Source organism: Micromys minutus (genome assembly GCF_963924665.1).
Source record: "Micromys minutus genome assembly, chromosome: 1".
In the NCBI taxonomy this organism is placed as follows: domain Eukaryota; kingdom Metazoa; phylum Chordata; class Mammalia; order Rodentia; family Muridae; genus Micromys; species Micromys minutus.
In genome coordinates, this window is record NC_137969.1 from 157,657,658 (window position 1) to 157,678,162 (window position 20,505).

The window sequence follows — 20,505 nt, forward strand, 5'->3', positions numbered from 1 at the left end:
TAGGTGGGTTTATGTTTTCATGTCTCTCAAGAGCACTCAAGAGTGGAGTTTGCTGGGTTACATGGTTGTTCACCTATGTTTAACATTCTAAGAAACTGCCGAGATCCTGGCAGCTTCTCAGACTCAGCAGCAGTGGGAAGACCCTTGACAGCCTTTGAGTTGTAACTGTTTGTGAACAGAGTGCGTTGCGTTGTGTGTACAGAGCTTCTCTCCCTCAGCACTTGGCATGTTGTTGGATGGTTTATCACATTACGGAGTTCCAGGCACTGTTCTGCTTCAGATACAGCATGCGGATGTTTTCCTTCAGTCTGTGCCTTCCTCCTGGCTTGCATCCCACATAAATTCACTATCTTTAACTGTAAAATTCAGTGTGTTTTTAGCGATATTTACAGAGTTGTACTGTCATCATTATCTTAGAGACTTCATCTGTCTCAGAAAGAAGCTTCACACCATTCTTCATCTTTCCCAACTCCCATTCTGCCTAGCTAACCGCTAGTTTATTTTATCTATGATTTCCTTATCCTGGGAATTTCCCGTAAACAGATTTTTTAGAAGTTGTGTTGTTTTGTGAATGGCTTTCTTCACTTAGTAAAATGTTTTCAAAATGCTGTAGGATATCTGTGGTGGTTTCAATAGGTAGGCCCCGGAGACTCATGCGTCTGAATATGCTTAGCCCACAGACAGTGAGAGCATTAGGAGGTGTAGACTTGTTAGAGGAACTAACTGTGTCACTGTGGGGGTGGGTTTGAGGTCTCCTATGCTCAAGCTACACCCAGAGTAGCAAAGTCTCCTGCCTGCCTGCAGATGAAGATACAGAACTTTCAGCACCTTCTCCAGTACCTCGTCTGCCTACAGGCAACCATGTCTCACCACATGACAATAATGGATCAAATCTCTAAAACTGTGAGCCAGCTCCGATTAAATGTTGTCCTTTATTAGGGCTGCCTTGGTCATGGTGTCTCTCCAGAGCAATGAAATCCTAAGACAGATGTTCTCATTCCTCCATGCCTTTTTATTGCCTAGTAGTATTCCATTGCATGGGGAGCACATTTTATTTAAAATGTTCATCAGTTGATGTTTGAGTTGGCTCCACTCTTTGAACATCTGGACACTAGTTTTTGTTCAAACATGTTTTCATTTCTGTTGGGTGGGTATGTACCGGAGAGTGAGATTACCATGTCATGTGGTACTTGGCCTTTTGAGGAACTGCAAGGTCGTTATGCAAAGCAGCTGCACCATCTTATATTCCCACTGGTGGTGCCTGAGGATTTCAGTTTCTCTATATTCTTGTCAGCACTTGCTGTTATGTGTCTGTGGTGTTCATCCCACCGGATGTGAGGTGACAGCTCATTCTGACCTTCGTTCCTTTCCCTGGTGTTTAATTTGGGTCTGTGTCATGCCTGTTGGACGCTTTTGTATCTTTAGACAGTTGTGTGCTTAATCTTTTGCCCATTTTAAAATTATATTGTTTGTCCTCTTCTGATGGAGTTGGGAGAGTTCTTTGTATGTACTGGGTACAGGTCATCTTAAGGCTTTTCCTTTTGTGTGTCTTTTCACTTTCTTTTGTTGTTGTTCACTTAAATTTTAGTTTATTTCATATTATTTTATTATTGATTGTTGGTATTTGTTTCCTTGGAGCCACCTGATACAGAAACAGGAGTCCTAGGCAACTATAAAACAGGATTTGATGCATGTAGATCTTTCTGCCTCTTCCTCCAAAGTTCTAGGATTGCCACACCAGTGCCCACCCCACTCCCTCTTTTCGAGGCAGGGTCATTCTTACATAGCCCTGGCTGTCCTGGAATCACTGTGTAAGTCAGCTGGCCTCAGACTCAGAGATTGGCCTGCCTCTACCTCCCAGTGCTGTTCTAGTTTTATTTATTTAGATTGATTCAGTCTTGAATTTATCTGCCCATATGTCATCTAGTGACTTATTTTGAAGAACAGAACTTGCTTGTTTTGTTTGTTTTTTTTTAAACCAAAAGATTATAATTTTACATGTCTTTGCAGAAGGCTACACACACACACACACACACACACACACACACACACACACACACACACACTCTATTGGCTAACTAGAGCCATTATTATAAACAAGTAATTTCTTGTGATAAGAACAATCAAAATCTTCTTTTCTGATATTTTGTCAAACGTCTTTAATAAAAAATACCATGGGCTGGGGAGATAGCTGGTTGGTAAATAAATCACTTGACATATAAGAATAAGGTCATGGTGGCATGTACTTGTAATGCCAGCACTGAGGATACAGAAGTAAAAACATCTCTGGGGCTTGCTGGCCAGCTGGCCAAAGTAATCAGTGAACTCCAGGCTCAGTGAGAGGGTGGGGAGATGGCTCAGCAATTAGGAGCAATAGCCATGCTGTGTGTGGTGGCGCATGTACCTCAAATCCCAGCACTTCAGAAGAAAAGAGAGGTGGATCTCTGTGTCTTCAAATTCTAGCCTGATCTACCTAGTGAGTTCCAGGATAGCCAGGGCTATTCAATGAGAGCCTTTGTCAAAAAAGACAGAGACAAAGATCACTAGCTGTTTCTTCAGAGGACCTTGGGTTCAAATCCCAACACCCACGTGGCAGCTCACAACCCTCTGAACCTCTAGTTCCAGGAGATCTGACTGATCCTCAGCCACCAGGCACACGTGGTACATAGACCCACATAAATACAGGAAAAACACCCATACACATAAAATTAAAAATTCCGTAAGAAGATTACCTGGGCATGACTGTAGGAGGTACCAAATGCTGACCTCTGGACTTCCATGCCCCACACAGACACACAGTAAGGGAGGAAGTTTTCCTTTTAAATATCATGGTTAGTATAGGATTTTTCTATGCTTTTTTTTGAGAAATTGTGCAATTTTTAGTCTAATACTTATTATGCTCCATTTTGGGGTTCTTCTCTTTGTTTGGGTTTTTTGAGACAGGCCACCTCTGTGTGTTCCTGGCTGTGCTTGAACTCATTCTGTACACCAAGATAGCTTCAGGCTCACAGAGATCCACCTGCCTCTGCCTTCTGAATGCTGAGATTAAAAGCGTGTGCCAACACTGCCCAGTGGTTTGTTTTTTAATGTGATATAAAATATGGATCTAAGTTCATATTTATTGATATCATTCATCACTCTCTGGGTATATGCTAAGTGATAAAAGTAAATTTAATAGTAATTATTGTGGTTCAATACCATTCATATAGAATTTAAAGACATGAAAATATATTATTCATAGTTTTATATATGTACACATAGATTTAAAAATCTACACAAAAATTTCTGGTAAGAAAGACTGAAGTTTCCAAAGAAAAGATAAAGGCACTGAACCATGTGAAGATTTGGTAGTAAAGGGGTCTTCAAGTTTATCTGTACTCTTTTTAGATTAAAACAAATTGTACATAATTATTCATTTGGGGTGGCTTCAGGATATTGTATTTGATTATTTTCTGAGATTTTACATTTCTTAAATTAAAATACACAGAGAGTTGACCAGCTTTAGTATGCCTGTAATTCCAGTACTTGGGAGGTAGAAGCAGGAGGAACAGAAGTCTAAGGTTATCTCAAGTTCAAGGCTAGCCAGAGCTACATGAGAACCTATTAAAATAAAAAAAATAACATATATACACACTCATACACACTCATTCACACATGCTCTTTCACACACACATACACTCACACACATACACACTCTCTCACACACACACTCTGTCTCATACACACTCACACACACTTTCTCTCTCACACATACACACTCATACACTTTCTCACACACACACACACACACACACACACTCACAGACACTCACACACACTCTCTCTCTCTCACACACACACTCTCACACTCTCTCATGCACACACACACACACTCACACACACACACAAACACACACATACACACAAAGGTCAAGCAAGGATTACAGAGAGCAGGGCGGAGTGGCATGCTCCTGACATCCCAGCATGTGACTGCCACATGAGGATCTCTAGGTTGAGGCCATGTCTCAGAAAACAAGCCTAGAGAATAGGAGCCCTAGAGGACAAAATATTCCATTCAGCACCCACACAGCTGCATTGAGGGGAGCCATTGTGCATGTCTCCAGGCAGCCTGCTTGGAGCATATTCTTTCTGTGGTGTTTCTGAACTAGGTCCCTCCCTAAGGGGTTCACAGGAACCCACACTCACAGTCATGCCTCCTCTCCCAGTTTTGCTCCCTCAAAATCCTCCAATATGACCTCCCCCACCCCGGCTCAGGGATCTGCCTCTGGTTGGCTTAATCCTACCAGCAGTCCCCCACCCACCTTGTTCCAGTCTTTAAAATTATACCATGTCTTTCTCTTGGCTCCTCTTGAAGGGTCAGTCCTGTCAAGATGATGCTAAATATCTTTCTGGCCACTGGCTGCCAGAAACTTGTTGAAGTGGACAATGATTGCAAACCTCAAATTTTCATGGCCATAGAAGTAGCTACTGCTGCTCTGGGTGAAGGGGTTATGCAGTCTGAATGAGTGGTGGAAACAACAGCAAGGCTTTCCCATGAATGTGCTGGCCCATCACAGCAAGATCTGCTATTAAGTAGGGTGCCCTTGCTATAGAGCAAGAGAACCGGAAAAGGGAAGTACAGATCTATACAGCGTGCATTGTGGGTGAATCTGAAAGCATTTCAGTTTCTCTAAAGAGGATCATTTCCACCATGTCAGAAAGCCCCTGACTTGGTGGAAACAAAGAAAGTGAGAAGCCCAGGACCAAACACCAAAGATTTATCGTCTTCTTAATTCATGTGTCCTACAACATAAGCACTAACATGAAGAAACAATATTCTAAGAAACACAAGGAGGCTGCAGAACATGCTAAGGGTTTGACCAAGGGCATGAAGGGAGCCAAAGAGGAATAACCAGGAACAGATCACCAAGAGCCATAGGCCGTCCTTACCAAGAGCTTTTCTTACAAGTCTTGAGTCCAGTCAAAAACAAATCTTTAAGACTAGCTGGGAGGTAGTGCTCATGCCTTTAATCCCAGAACTCAGGAGGCAGAGACAGGCAGAGCTCTATGAGTTTGATTGAAGCCAGCCTGGTCTACGTAGTTCCTAGACAACCAGAGCTATGTAGACAGATCCTGTCTTAATAGAGAGAGAGAGGGGGAGGGAGGTGGGAAGAGAGAGAGAGAGAGAGAGAGAGAGAGAGAGAGAGAGAGAGAGAGGGAGGCGGGAAGAGAGAGAGAGAGAGAGAGAGAGAGAGAGAGAGAGAGAGAGAGAGAGAGAGAGAGAGAGAGAGAGAGAGAGAGAATAAGTAATTATGATCAGATCTTAGGGAATGGGGTGGGTGGGCACCTATACTAGGCTTTCCTGAGGAAAGCTCCTCTCTAATGAGCAGGTGGCCAACTCTCACTTTCTCCCATTACTCCCATGACTACCCAAACCAAACAGACCTCCTGAGAGGGTGTGGCCGGTGCAATGTAGCAGTTTTGCTGACCAGACCCTGCAGAAGCAGCCTGCAGCAGAGCCTCCTAAGCTGTCCTCAGAGTGGAAGGGGTTTCCTCTGGTGTCTTCTTCTGCCGAACTGTACTTCCTCTCACACACTCTCAAGACATCTCTCACATGATCGTGCTATTTTCGTCTATTAGTGTTATATTAAAAGACAGCCACTTTCGACCCACAGGTTCTTGGGGAATCAGATAAGAATGGGCACAGAATGTTGACATGCAAACATGAAGGTGTTTGTAGGGTTTTTACCCCTCTTGGAACCTCCTGGGTATAGCTACTTTTCTGACCAGCATGTCCGCTACATGACTTCTGCCCCTCTTCCTGACCTTTCTTAACCTGTTCTTCATTTTTGTTTGTCCGAAAACAAGTTCTCACCCTGTAGCTTTGAACTTACTGTGTAGCTCAGGCTGCCTTTGAATCCTTAGCCATTCTCCAGCCACCTAAGTGCTAGTCTCAGCCTGCCCCCTTCCCACTCTTTCTTTCCTTCCTTGGCTGATTCTTGCCTTTTTTTTTTTTTTTTTTTTTTTTTTTTTTTTTTAAGCATGTCCCTGGGAAGCACTTTCCCCTTTTCTTGGAGAGAATAGACCTCCAAAGTGATGTGTTTTTCTCTCTGATCCTCCCAGGCTCAAGCCACAGGGTCACCACACACATCACCCACCCATGGAGGTGGCCGCCCTATGCCCATGCCCGTGCGTTCCACATCTGCTGGCTCCACCCCGACCCACGGCCCACAGGATTCACTGAGTGGAGTTGGGGGAGATGTGCAGGAGGCCTTTGCACAAGGTGAGTTTCCAGGAGAGTCCGTGGAGAGCTGAGGGGCTGAACGCACACAGAGGCTCCCTGCCAGGATTTTTTCAGTTACTTTCCTTTAGTGCTCATGGCTTTGGATGATCAGATAGTGTGCCTTCGTAATCACATTTACAGGATAGATAAGTCATGTGCTGGCTCCTTCTCCGTCATGGGCTTGTCTTCCACGGAGGTCAGGCATACATGTGAAGATGACTGTTGTGGGTTCTGAGCTCTGCACGGAAGGAAATGCTTTGAGCTTTGCCTCCTCCAGAGGAACTGGATAGAATAAACTCAGATGACACATTTGCCCTATAAAGTCCTTAGAACAAGCAAGAACAGGACGAGAGGTAGTCTCCACAGGACCTAGCCAAAGGTCAGTAAGCATGCACTTGCCACAGCCAGCTGAGGACCCAGGGACCCGTAATCTTCAATAATGGACAGTGGGATGGTGAAGGGAGGGGTGGAGACAAGGAAGTGGGAGGCAGAGGTATTGAAGTTAAACACCTCACCCCAAGACTGAGGAGCACCCTGGGCAAAACTCACCTGAAACCCCTGCTCTCTACAGTAGCGCCACAAAGCACGAGTGTGACAGGCTCCACACTCCCGGCAGAGAAAGTGGGCTGTTGCTGTGCTAGGAGCATGCGAACTGCCGCATCCACCCTTGTGTCTCCGCACCTGGAGGGCCTCACTGGCTGGGGCATCTCTGCACCAGTCTCCATGTTCACTCACCCGCGTCACCATCTACTCTGACCCTTAGGTACGAGGAGAAATCTCCGCAATGACCTGCTGGTGGCTGCTGATTCCATCACCAACACCATGTCATCCCTGGTGAAGGAGCTCCATTCAGGTGAAACCCAGAGCTTTCCGCCAGTTTCTTCCTCCCCTTCATACCAATGCCCCTGCCCTGTCCCACCACCCAGCACACGGCCCTTCTTTCTGCTCCATTTTCCTTCTAGGAATACACGGGATCTTCACCCAGTGCCTCCCTCCCACATGATCAGTTTTTATTAAGAACGGTGATGGAGCAGACATAGTACCAGCTGGAAGGAAGCCCTGCTCTTCAGGGCAGCCAGACCCCTCCTTACTTCTCATCTGTCTGCATCTTTCCCTAGGCTGGCCATCACTTCATTCTGAAACTATCCTGGATGTGGCAGCAGTCAGCACAAGCCACCTGTCTCCATCCCAGCCGCCCTTTGGCTCTCCTGTGTGATTCTGTTTGAAACTCTGTCTCCTCCTTTTGTCCGTGACCAGGCTCTGATCTCATCTGAAGACCCCAGCTGCAGCTCTCTCCTTCCTTCATGTTGGGTCCTATCTGGCTTCTTTTACCATCTCTCCATGACTCAGCCGCTGCCATGGCTTCCTGGAGTTCTCTGCTTCACAGCCCCCCCCACATGAAACCTAGGAAAGTGGATAAAAGACCACCATTCTTCCAAGTACCCCAAGCTCCATCAGGGATCAAGCTGCTCAGTGCTTAGGGATCATTTTCCAGCTGTGGCATCCCTCTGAGGGCTGTGGCACTTGCACCAAGGGCCACCTCTGTCCTTTATTACCTAATGCAGTGCTTGTGAGGACTCTGCAGTGGCTTAGCAGGGCTGTTGAGTGAAGTCACAGAGCAGTGTTCCCATGAATCATCAGACATTCACATGGAAGGCACGCCCAGGGTATTTTTCAGCAAAGGGAAGCCTCCCCTTTAGAACTGTTGTTTCTGCCACACTTACCCTCAGGTCCATCTGTTTTCCTACAGGAGAGATTACACATGTGTCCTGATTGGCTTTCCCAGCTAAGGTCAGTTGCCCATTCTGCCCCAGGAGATTCCTAACTCATTCCATCTCTCATGCCCACACTGAAGCCCAACCCCTCACTGTGCATGTGGGGGAGTGACCTTCAGAATGACCTTACAGCTGATTAGAAGGCCTTTTCTCTAATACAGTTCCCTAGTACACTTCACTTACGGTTTCAGAGGGAATTTCTTAGGGATTTTTAAGCCATGTAAATAAAGGACAGCTGTGCATGTGGCCAAGTGGCTCACAAACTCAGTACTCAAGAATGAGAATGTATATGAGTCAGGGAAGCCTATGAACTCAAAGCCCGCCTGGGCTATGTGGTGGGGCAAGTGTGTCATTTCAAAAGTATATTAGCAATCCTATCATGCAACCCCCTAATTTTAGAAATGTGGTAAATAACCTTTCAGAAAAAGTGATTTGCTTGAGACCACACACAGCCCAGAGGCAAAACTCGTTCTAGAGCTAGGATGTAGAAGAACAAGAAGCCAGGGCTCTGAACCCACCAGGACAGACGACAGGACAGGTTCTGTGAGGCCTCAAGCACAGAAGCCTATAGGCTGGTAAATAAGAGATAAATTTTATTCTTCAGTGAAAGGGAGAGCCCTGCCCAATAGAGCCTGTGTTGACTCCTTCCTCAAAGGTGGCTTCCTAGGCTTTGTTAAGGTATCAGTGGAAAGCTAAGCTGACTTCTCATATACATATGGCAGCATACAGGTCACACACATCTATATAGCTTGTCTTCTTCACCTTTTAAAAGTATTTTTAAGTAGTTGAATCCTAGAGTTCAAAAGGGTCTCAAGGATTTTTAATTGAACTTTCTGTTAATATAAAAGCCTCCAGTTTGAATATTTACAAGGCACTCAGTCAAACCCAGCTCTAATCACTGGAGATTTCTTCCTAATTAGGGGGCTAAAATCTCTCTACCCTAAGTCCATCTTCCTCTAAAGCCTACCTTTCCAGTGTTTGATAGGAGGTAACATGGTCACTCCCAAGTTTTCTCATTTTTAGGAGATTCTACCCAGACCCTTTAACACCTCAAACAAGACATGGTTGTTCTCTTTGGCCATACCTTGTGAGATGTGGCCTAGTTTCCAGGATCCTGATTCACAGGGAGCACCCAGCTCCACCTCAAAGCCCATGTTAATCTGGGTTTCCATCTACCATATACTTTTCTACAATTGGTTTTTTTAATGCAAAATATTAAGTGTAACCCTAGTAGAAAGCACCCCAAATCTGTCATCATGCCCTCTGCCTCACGGGCATGCCAGGTTCCAATCAGACAGTGCCAGGGTGTGGAGCTGTTGGGCATGGACAAGGGACGTTTCTACACCCCGAGGCTGCTTGCTACCTTAGGTCTCTGCCTCAGGCCTCCCACAATGCCACACTCACCTGCCTCCCACAGTGGTGCTGGACCAAAGGGTCACTGGCCTCCTTAGACTTGTTTCCACAGCAAAGAAAGGTAGAGAGGAAGAACAGAAGATGAAGGATGAGAAAGACAGAGTAAAGGCAAGCTCCCTAGTTTGGGAACCCAAGCTTTAGAGCAGTAGATGCTAACTTCCTTCCCCTTGATTTCTGACCTCTCTCCAGCTCACCCTCCCCAACAGTTGCCCCTGTCTGTGCTCCCAACTGCCTCTGAAGTGTGCCTACAAGTAGTCAGCTCAGGTGACTTACTATACTGTGGAATACAAATGAGTCACAAAACATCTCCTACCACCCTAATGGGGTGGATGGTCAGACTGGAGAAGCATGACCAGGATATGCAGAAGAAGTGGGGGGGGGGCAACAGCAGGAAGGCTGATCACAAAGTATTCAATGCTGGCCACAGAAGCAGCTCAGTTTATAGAGTGCTCGCCTAGCCGAGGGTAAACCCCAGCACCAACTAAGCCATAGGAGCGGTGGCACACACCATACCTGTAATCTCACTGCTTGGCAGGTGGGGAACAAGAGGGTCAGAAAGTCAGGCTGACCCTCTGCTGCAAAGTGAACCTGAAACCTTGCCTCAAAAACAAAAAACAAACAAACAAAAACCACCATTAAATGTATAATAAATATTACCAAGAGTTTCTGAAAAGGAAAAGACTTGTAGGTTAGACTAGATAGGAAGAATAAAACCAAGAAGAATGGTGTTGGCAAAGGACAGTAATGCTATGTAGTTCTCGTCTTGCTATGCAAAGAAACAATGTACTGTTACGAGGGAAGAGAACTGCACTAAATGGTTTCTTGGAAAGTCTCATGTGATCCTTAACACTGAGACACAGATGATAAAATTCCCATTTTAGTAAAAGGGAAACAGATTCTAGGCGAGTCTGCTCACGTAGCCTGTGGTGGGTTCTTGACTGTCATCTTCCAGCGGGATATTAAACAGATAACAAAACCCTCTTGAGATGCTTGAGAGTCTCAAGTTATGTCTATCATATATCAAGATGTTGTTTCTGGATTCCTCCAGAACATAAACTTCCTGAGGCCGAGATTTCGGCCTGTGTTGTTGGTGATGTATTCCCAGTGTCTGGAACGGTGCCTGTCTTCTAGGAATGCCAGTGAACAGGCAACATGATAGCATTAAGTGAAAAAGACAACCTCAGCAGGTAAAGGGAGGAAGCAGGAGAGGTGAGGAGAGAGCAGGGCTGGTCCTAGCGACTTCCTAGGCCATCTTCATCTGGATTCACAGCCCCAGACAGGAAGAATTCCAGACAAGGCTCTGAGGCTTATTAACTGGACAGGTTAATAAGTGGCAGAGCCGGGATTCACCCCAGTAGTCTCCAACCCCAAGCTCAGTGCTTTAATCTGAACAGAATACCAGTCTAAGAGAAGTGAAAAGGCCGGAATGCAAGGTGGAAGGCAGTCAGGGGAGATAGGTGAGAACCCCTCGGAACAGTGGCTTTGTAGTGCTGTTTATCCCTCGGGATGGGATGGATGAGAGACCTGGGAGAACTGGGCCACTTGGCACGAGTCAAGGGGGATGCCTGGCCTGACCACACTTCAGGTCATCAGAAGAGGAACAGACATGCCCACTCGTAAATGCCCACCTACCCCCAAGCATATGCCCAGACCCTAACCAAACCCTAGCATTGCTGTGGGACATTTTTGACTAAAGACACAGCAGCTGCTGCCCTTTCTTCCTATGTGCCTTCCTGCTCTAGGCTCCTCCTTAGCTTCCCTCTACTTCCCCAAAGCAAGCCTAGAACCCTGCTGCTGCTTCACTGTTGCCTTGGCCGTGGACTCCAGCTCTAGGTCACTCGTAAGAGCTGCAATGGTTTTACTTGTCTGTCTCTGTCCCCAGCCAACCCTGTCACTGCTTTTCTCTCTGACTGTGATACTTACTCTTAGCTTCTCCTTATTCCTCTAAGTACACATGTCCAGGTCTGTATGTCTGTGTGGAGGCTTTCTGTGAGAATACCTGAGCTTTTACGGCTTTAAGTGCCATCTCGAAGGGTAAGAGGTAAAGAGTTGAGGCACAAGATGAACAGAGTTTGGTTTTGTTTGGCTCTCAACATTATTTAGGTCCTTGCAGATATGGTGGAGACATTTAAGATCAATAACTACTAATTTTACAGAAAAAGACTTATTTTCTTTGGAGTGAGGTTAGTTTCACATGTCATAAACATAGCCCAGTCATCTCCCTGCCCAGCACACGTGGTCTGTTCAGCTCACAAGTCACAAGCACTAGATGGGTACTTTTGAAGATCTCTGGCCAAAGCAGGCTTTCCTGCCATGTTCACCCCTAGCTTTCACCTCTGTCTGCTCTACCCTGACTGTCTGAATCCCAGAAAAGGATGCCACTGTGCTGTGGTACCCTTCTGACTGAGCATCCCCTCATGGCAAGTTGTAAGAGAAGATCACAGAATGAGGCATAGGCTGGTGCCTCCGCTGGTTGCCCCAGAGCTCCCATATGTATATCTGAATCACTCCTGAGTCTCTGGGTCCTTCAGGATGCCCCCTAGCAATCTAGTTTATGCAGTGAGGCACCCTGATGCATATCTGGCCAGCAGTGGCCCTGAGGAGAGACATAGACTCTGGAACATCCAAGGACCCTCTCTGAGGACAGACGTGAACTTGAAACCTCCGAGGGGAGCTGGATCGCAATGCTGTTCCAGAACATAGAGAAGCAATGCCCACCTCAAAACTGTTCACATCATGTTTCCGTTCAGAACCAAACAGGCTCTGGTCCTACTATAACCTCTCCCTGGAGTTAGGCTCTGCTTCATTTCATTGATTTTTCTCTTCACAATACTACTTGTCAGTTGAGGTGTGGGTTGTAGGTAATCTGACTCTACCCCATTATCCCTGGGAGTTAAGCTCAACAAAAAGGCAAATATAAGTCTAGCCCCTGGGCCGGGTGAGTCAGGAAAGCCCCGTTAGAGAAGTCCAGAGGGCTGAGTGTGATCTGTGTTGTTTCTGCCTATGCTGCTGCAGGTTAGCCCAGGAGCGGCCAGGACACAGGAAGCTCAGGTGAGTAGTGTATTCTCTTCCTCTACCCTTTCTTCCACCACAGATCCTAAGCCAGAGCAAGCCTAGCTTGCAATTAGGATATTCTTGTGAGAACCCAAGTGCACCTTTCCCTCTGATCCCCTACAGCGGCCTCCACTGGCCCTGTTTACTGCGATGTCTGGGCAGTGGCCTGCCTGGCACTTCATGTCATGGCCTGGTATCACCAATAGCACTGACTGAAGCAGGTTGCAGAGCACCACCTCCCTGGGCCGCCTCTGCCTCTGTACTTCTGTCCTCTCTGTAGCCACTGTCTAACCTGCAGCAAGAATTCCCCTGGGATTCTGTCACTCAATACTGCCTCTTAATGTGGTCCTACCCAGTTACACTGACCACAAAGAGCCAATGAGTCAAAGGACAGACACCTTTCTCGTCTTAAGGAACCCGTCTTACAGTCCCCTCCCTTAATCTGTACTCTGATGCCAGCTAAGCTAGCTAAACCATTGCAGCTTCTGAGTTCACTTTTTCTTTTCTGTACCGCTATGTGGCCTTTGCTGTCCTAGAACTTGTCATGTCCTTGAACTCATGAAGATTAAACTGCCTCTGCATCCTGAGTTCTGGGACCAAAGAGATGTACCAACATGCCTGGTCTCAACTTTTTTTTTAAATTGGGCATCTTTTTCGGTTACAAATCTCAGGGTAGAAAATCCAGGGCCATGGCACCACCAGCCAGCAAAGGAACTTTCTCAGACAGCCTCCTAAGGACTGTCGTCTCAGAGCTGCCTCTGGGCTGAACTAGTTCCCACCCTCCCTGCAAGGTCAGCCTGCACACTTGGTTTGCAGAGCTGGTTGCAGGTGGGCAGCACCAAGGTGCTGCTACTCAGCATAGAAGCCCAGCCCTCCCTGTGGCAAGCCCAGGCTGCTGTGCGCTGTTGGTGAGGTCAGGAACTGACTCCTTTGGGAGCCTGCCAGGTCCCCTCTGGTCTTAGGGTCAGAGGGACTAAAAGGAAAGGAGTTGTGTGAGCGCCATCAAGCCTGCTCCCTGGGTGCACACAAGGAAGCCTAAGCCCACACTCCTGAACCTGGTGCCAGGGTTTGAGTCAGCTGGTGTCTCTGCCTCTGACCTGTTGTCTGCTGCCAAAGGCTGGGCTTCCTCCCCTTCCAAACCTGCCATTGTGAACCCAGTTTTGTTTTTTTTTGTTGTTTTGTTTTGTTTTTTATTCAGTCGAAGTACTTCCTACCCCTGTGAATGACCTCAAAAGACACACTCTGGCCACACTCCAACCCTGTCCCTCTGGAAGAGAAAAAACAACTACATGCACAATTGAAGAGCCTGGAGACCCAACATCCCCCTCCACGCAGGTCTGCTGGTTCACAGCTGTTGGCAGCTTTGTCCTGCTTGTGACTAACAGTCTGTCTTGTACAGGCGCAGAGGTGGAGGAGCAAGCTGGCACTGACAAGACAAGGGAAGGTCTTCCCCCAGAGGCACATTCCTATCCGTCTTTCTGCTGCACACCTGGACCAGGCTTGCAGGCTGCCAGACTCATTCAACCTTCAGAGAGAGGAGCTGAGCCTCTGGAAAGTGGGGAGGGACTGCCTGAGGCTGCAGCTGGTGGGCCTCCTGCATGCACTAGCATCTGCATTCCTCCCTCAGGGCATGGTCTCATCTCTGCATCAGGAATTTACCAGGAGATGGAAAAGAAAAGAAAAAGCGTTGAACCCGTGTGTGTTCCTGACCAAATGGGGTCTGGCATCTGGCCAGCACAGGGTACTCTCCCTAGTGTGGGCACATGCATTTCTTTCTTACCTTTGACCTTTAAAAAACAACACTTTCTGTCTATGCAAAGAAAGCTGCAGGCCTTGTTCAGCTCTACACCCTGGCCTCAGTGCTAAAAATAGTGCCCCCTTCCGCCTGCACAGTGCTGTCCGAAGGGGAGCAGCCCTGTTCTGTGTGCCAAACTGGGACTAGCAGCCAGGGGACGTGCTGCCTGGGTGCTGCTCATGCATCCTCTCCTGGGGTCCTGTGGAACGCGCGATCACCAAGTCCCATTCACATTGATTTTCCTTTTTTTTTTTTTTTTTTTTTAATGCTCCCTGGGCGCCAGGATGTTATTTTTAGTAGAAGAGCTACTATAAATATTTATAAAGGGTAGTGACTGGAATGATGTGCGAGGGCCCACAGCTGGCATTGCAACATTCCCTACCCACCTCTGCAGACCCCTCCCTAATTCTGAGGTGTGTGCAGAACCATAGGTCGAACCGGTGGCCACACATGGGTGAGATCCCATAAGAGTCTCAAGGAATGGATACTGTTGCGTTCCGACCCCATCTGTCTCTCTGCCTTACTCCTATTTCTAGCTGGAGTAACTCAAGACTGAGGGGAGTGATAGAAACCTCGTTGGGTCCTTAGTGTCCTGGGTACTTAGTATGAAAGGCAGGTGCACCACGGATCGCTGCCACTGTGTGAGGGCAAAAACAAAAATAAGTGTGTGAGTGCTGGCCTTTGCTCAGCAGTTGGAAAAACACTTGGCTTCCTGGCCCACATGTGGTTGGTTTAGTAGGCAAAGCTAAGGACCTGAAAGGCCAGCAGGAGTTTAAGGCTTCCCACACTCAAGAAAAGGGGGGCATTCAGGTTTATGCATGGCCAGAGGGGATAGATGAACAACTCCATGTAGAAAGTTCTGGGGCTACACTATACACCCCAGTGGTGAAATGCGCTGTAAGGGTAAGACGGCCTCACAGTAGGCGGGGCTACACTTTCCCCATCCTCACTTCTCACACTGTGTCTGGGAACAAGGCTGACTCCTACCTCCTGACTCCTCACATGAGCTTGTTTCCTCCAAAGCAGCAAGAGACAGAATGGTGCAAGTACCCAGGGCTGCAAAGCCAAACTGTGCTCTCTGCCTGTCTCTGAAAGGGGTGATGTTCACCTCACCCCTGACCAGAGTGAGGGCTGCCGGCCAAGGAATGGGCTGCATTCATTCCTCTGATGTCAGCATTGGAGACATGATGTCTACCTTTGTTAACATCAAGTCCTGATTTCTTTTTAGAGCTAGAATACCCATTATTATATAAGGCCCTATCTTGCCTCTGTGACCTGGAACACATAAGGCCTTTCTGTAGTAGCCACTTTCTTGTTAATTTTTCCATAGCAACTTAGGAGCCTAATTTCATTTAGGCAGATGATCTGTGGAAGACATACACTGGCAGATGCCCTGGCCTGGAGACTCGGGCTGCTCTATAGCATCCTGGTCTAAATTGCTGTTTTATGTGCCAGGGAAGAACCAGATGTTTCTTGGGCCATCTTTTGTATATGTTGAGGGGAAAATCGAGATCCTAGCTAGAATTTGCAATCTTCCTGCTTCTATGTCTTGAATAATGAAATTCCAGATGTGTGAGATTCCAGATGTGTGCCACCAACCTGGCCATCCTGGGAAGCCACCGCCCTCCTAACTCAGGTGCATTGTGTATCACTATCCTGAATTGTTCTTACCTGGCGTTCTTTATTTACTGGTAGACTCCTTTCCTGCATTGCCAGCTCCCTGTTCCTGATGCCCACCAGCATTTGAAAGGTGCGGTTGCCATGGCAATACTGAGTCATCTGAATTCCCGCAGCAGTGTCTGGAAGAGAAGGGCTCATGAAGAACTGGTTGGTTGGCCTCAAGCCTAGCCTCAGCCAATGTACTCTTCAGGGGTCAGGTGTTTGGTTACAACTAGAGTGTAGGAGGCACATGCTCTATGTGCCTCTGAAAGACCCTAGAATGACAAAACACCCACACCTTCACAGGCTTTCAGAAATGGATTCTCAGGCAACACCCTATTCCAGCAGTTCTTAAACTGAGCATGCATCTGAGTCTGCTACAAGCCTTGTTAATGCCTCCAGAGGTTTTGAGCCAGTTGCTCTGAACTGGAGCCAGAGCTTTGCAACTCTATGGAGTCTCAGGTCATCTTGGTACTCAGCCTGGAGCCTATATTGTCAAAACCACTTTGAGTTTCTTAGAAGAGGAAAACAATCTTACCCATGCAGGGTACTACTTTTTAGTTAGGTAGAAAGGGGCTAGAGTCTGTTGTCTGTTCTAGAGGAAGAAGAGATAGAGGGAACCTCAGAAATGTCATTGTTTCCCTGGGGGCTGGAAGAAGGGAATGTGTACTGGTGTTGGTGACCCCCGCACTTCATTGTCTGTCTTCCTTCCTTCCTTTCTTTAGATTTATTTTTAATTATGTCTTTGTGCTCATACATGTATGTGCAGGTTCTCACAGAATCCAGAAGAAGGTGTAGGTTTCTTCAGAGTGGGAGTTATAGGTAGTTGTGGTAGAAACCAAACATGAGTCCTTTGCAAGAGCAATGTTTATTCCTGACTGCAGAGCCATCTCTCTCTCTCTCTCTCTCTCTCTCTCTCTCTCTCTCTCTCTCTCTCTCTCTCTCATATTTTAAATGATCAATAAACAGAGGGCCTAGAGAAATGGCTCATGTTTGCTAAGAAATCCTTAATTATATATAATCAACCACAACTTAAATCTACCTTAGGTCAGTGAGAGTCCTTAACCAGGTGGCAGAAACGTCTGTCCCAATGTTGGTCTATAGTCATGTCCACCCTATCAGTTGGGTAGCTAGTTATGGAAGTCTGGGCAGGCAGATGCTCACAGCCACTGATACATCAGTAAGGGTCATGTGTGCCCACACCCTTGAACTTCCAGTAGGAACTATAGTTTTCCCACAGGAAGCAGAAGTTAAGATTCAGCCCCTGACCTGTAACTAGTGGGGCATCTACCCAGCTGAGCTGAAGGCTACCTTTAGACACTGGGCTTTTCACTCGGGCCTAAAGACATCCTTCAGTCACTAGTGGAAAATGTGTCACCACACACTAGGCATCAAACTCTAATGAGCAATATTCAGTAAAGAATTGATTTGTGTTTTGTGTCTGAGGGCAATAAGAGTCCTCCCCATAGCTCCAAAAATCCCCAGCCCTTGAGTCCCAAAGGACCCAGTCTTTTACCACTGTCACCTCTAAGGCAGGCCCTTCTCCCAGTGGCCTCTGAGGATAATGAGACTTCCTACTCCCAAATAGCCTCTGGAGAGGAGCCACCCTTTGCCTTCCTAATGTCACCTCTCTGAAACTCATTGTTGGATAGGATGTTTGGAAGGAATGCTGCACCTTGAGCTGCTGGGAATGAAGTCACACAGTGAGTAAGTGACAAGCCACAAGTGACAGGAGCAGCTCAGGGCCCAGGGATAGGAGTCAGGCATAGATGATGGCTTCGAGAGGCTCTGGTGGGGCCTCTACCTTCTGCCCTTCTCTTGACTGCTAGTTGGTGTGGGGCCTACTTTCTTCATTGCCTAAGCAACCATTCTGAGCTCTCCCTTCACAACCAAGATCCTTATTCTAAGAGGACAAAGGCCCAAGGAAGGGGAATAGGTGTGGAGCTGCATATGGGAGAGCAGTGCTCACACCAGAGGATGCACAAGGTGGCATAGGGGCAGCTTCCCACCCTAGGCTCAGGTGACAGCTTCCTATGTCCAGAGCGCTCGTTGAGTCTGGAATTTTCTCCTATTATGCTCACTTTGAGGACCTAACTTCCTAGTTCTTCAGTAGGTTCCCAAGCACAGGTGCTGCTTCCTGTCTCAGACACTCTTATCTGCCTCTCCCTGCCCTTCACACACTGTACCTTTACCAGCTCCTGCAGGATTTCCTGGGGGCTGCATGCTTCAAGGAGGCCGCTTATCTTTGCGCCTTCAGCCATCCATAGAGAGTGGGAATTAGATTGGGGTCATCGAGAGGCCTCAGGTCAAACTTTGCACAGTGTGGGGTTTAAAGCTAGTGCAATGGGGAGGGGCCCTGGTTTAACAGTTCTGTTTGCTGAGGCCCCCACCCTGAGCAGCCCAGAGCCCCACCTAGTGCTCACTGGGCTTTTTCTGCCCCCCCACTTTATGACTTGGGTCTTAACCTCCTCCTGTTCTGTTGAGGAGAGACAGCTCTATGACAAGGTCTCCCAGACTATGTTGTGCACACACAGCTCCCCTCAGAAAAGGCCTTCCACTGGGCACACCCAGGCTCTCCCTGCACAGGATCTCTACTTTCAGAACTACCTCCAAACTAAGCCCCATGCCCAGAGAGTACAGATAGGGCCCGGCAGGGTAAATGGAACCAGAGCATAGGACTGCTGAGACAGTTAGAGAGAGATTGGTATAGCTCACTGGTTCCATGCTTGCCTAAAATATGCTAGTACCAAAATAAAAGACATCTAGGAAAAGCTGAATCTGGCTATAGTGGCTCACACTACATTCCCAGCACTCTGATGGAGACAGGAATTTATGGTAAGGTCACTGCCAGCCAAGAGTCTATGTAGTGGGACCTTCTCTCCTAAAGTAGCAACAATGAAAAACAAGAATTACACTGTTACAGCAGAATCATAGAGGAATAGGTGTTGGCTCTACTGATTGGTATCACTGACTGTCTAGAGCAGGTGGGATTCTTCAAGGGGCCTTCTGTAAAGGAAAGGGAACTAGTATACATTTCGTGTCTGCCGTGCACCAGGTGTGTTTATGTATGTAATCTTGTTTAATGCGATCTGCTCACAAAGCTGCCATGTTAGGTTTATCCATTCTCACAGCTACAAGGCTCAGAGAGATCAAGTGCCTCCCCTGTAATCACACAGAAAGTAACAAGCTCCATCTGTATGTTTGACTAATGCTCCCATGACCTCAGACTGCCAATGTGGTAAAGTCTGTGCAAGTTCAGTTGAAGGAACAGAGAAGTGGCTCAGGGGAGGATATGCAACGTCCCATCGGTTGGTTTAACAAGAGTCTGGTCTGCCTGCCTCACAAGCCACAGTGAAAGCTGGGAACGTAGCTCAGTTGGTACAGAGTCTACCTAACATGCAAGGAAGTGTAGACTGGGCATGATATGCATCTATACTCCCAAAGTGGGGAAATGGAGGCAGGAGGGTCATCATTCTTGCCTATGTAGTAACTTTTGAGACCAGCGTGGGCTACAAAAGACCCTGCCTTCAAAAAGGAAAGAGAAAAGGACGCTAGCTTCATACTATATGCTTGAACTCCCAACCCTTTGGAAGCTGAGTTAGAAAAGTTACAAGTTCAAGGCCAGCCTGAGCTATATAATGAGTGAGGTCCCCCTCCCTCCCCAGCACAAAGGCAGGGCTGAAGATGATAGTCATTTAAGAGCACTGGCTGTTCTTGCAGAGGACCTGGGTTGGATTCCCACCATCATGGCTCACAAACATCTGCAACTCCTGTTCCAGGGGATCTGATGTCCTTTTTTGGCACCAGGCACACATGGCACATACCAACAAAATACATATACACATAAAATTAAAGATCAGGAGAGGTGAAAGCTACAGTGGAGGAAGAGCCACTTAGATTTGCTGGACTTTTTAAGCCTTAAAATGTATGTCTCAATTCCTAATGCCACCCTTAGACATACCCTTTGGTACCTTCCAGTTCATTTAAAGCTAACATGCACCTGCCACAGACAACTGTGTTCACTTTCCCTACATATGGACCCTGTGATGTTAAACCAGCAGGAAGGGAAGGCAGAAACAACAGCCTTCCTGGGCCCATTCAGGATATATATTGGCAGTGTTTACAGTGAGAACCACAGTGTCTCAATAGGCACTGCAAATATCTCCTGAGGACCAAGGGGTGACCATGTGGCTCTCAACATTGTCTCTAGAGACAGATCTACCCCAGGAGGAACTGCTTTAGTCCATCATAACAAAACTAGTAGACTGGGTGACTATTTGTCCAGCTCAAGACTGACCAAGATCAGGCAGCGCCTGGTCAGAGCCTCCTGTCATTTTGTATCTTGGGGGTGGGGAGGACAGGATGGTATGTGTTAAAGAGCAAACTATGAGGGGCAGCCTTGATTTCTAACAACCCACTCTTGCCAGAACTAATCCTTGCCCCCCCCCCCCAGAGAGTCCACTAATCCCTCTTAGCAATCTAATCGCCTCTTAAAGGTCCAGCACCTCTCAGTGCTATTCCTCTGGTGACCAAGTTTAAATGTGTTT

General features: G+C 47.2%; 1 protein-coding gene across 1 annotated transcript in view; it reads left to right on the forward strand.

Moving 5' to 3' along the window:
* The window catches only part of DTNB (dystrobrevin beta), a gene marked incomplete at its 3' end in the record, with an annotated part of 190,990 nt that extends 176,912 nt beyond the window's left edge, over window positions 1–14,078 (forward strand). The window contains 5 exon segments of the mRNA XM_080914824.1: window positions 6,103–6,262; window positions 7,026–7,115; window positions 13,904–13,957; window positions 13,960–14,045; window positions 14,049–14,078. Of these exon segments, the coding sequence (XP_080770950.1) occupies window positions 6,103–6,262; window positions 7,026–7,115; window positions 13,904–13,957; window positions 13,960–14,045; window positions 14,049–14,078 (420 nt within the window).
* Between the last annotated feature and the right edge of the window lie 6,427 nt (window positions 14,079–20,505).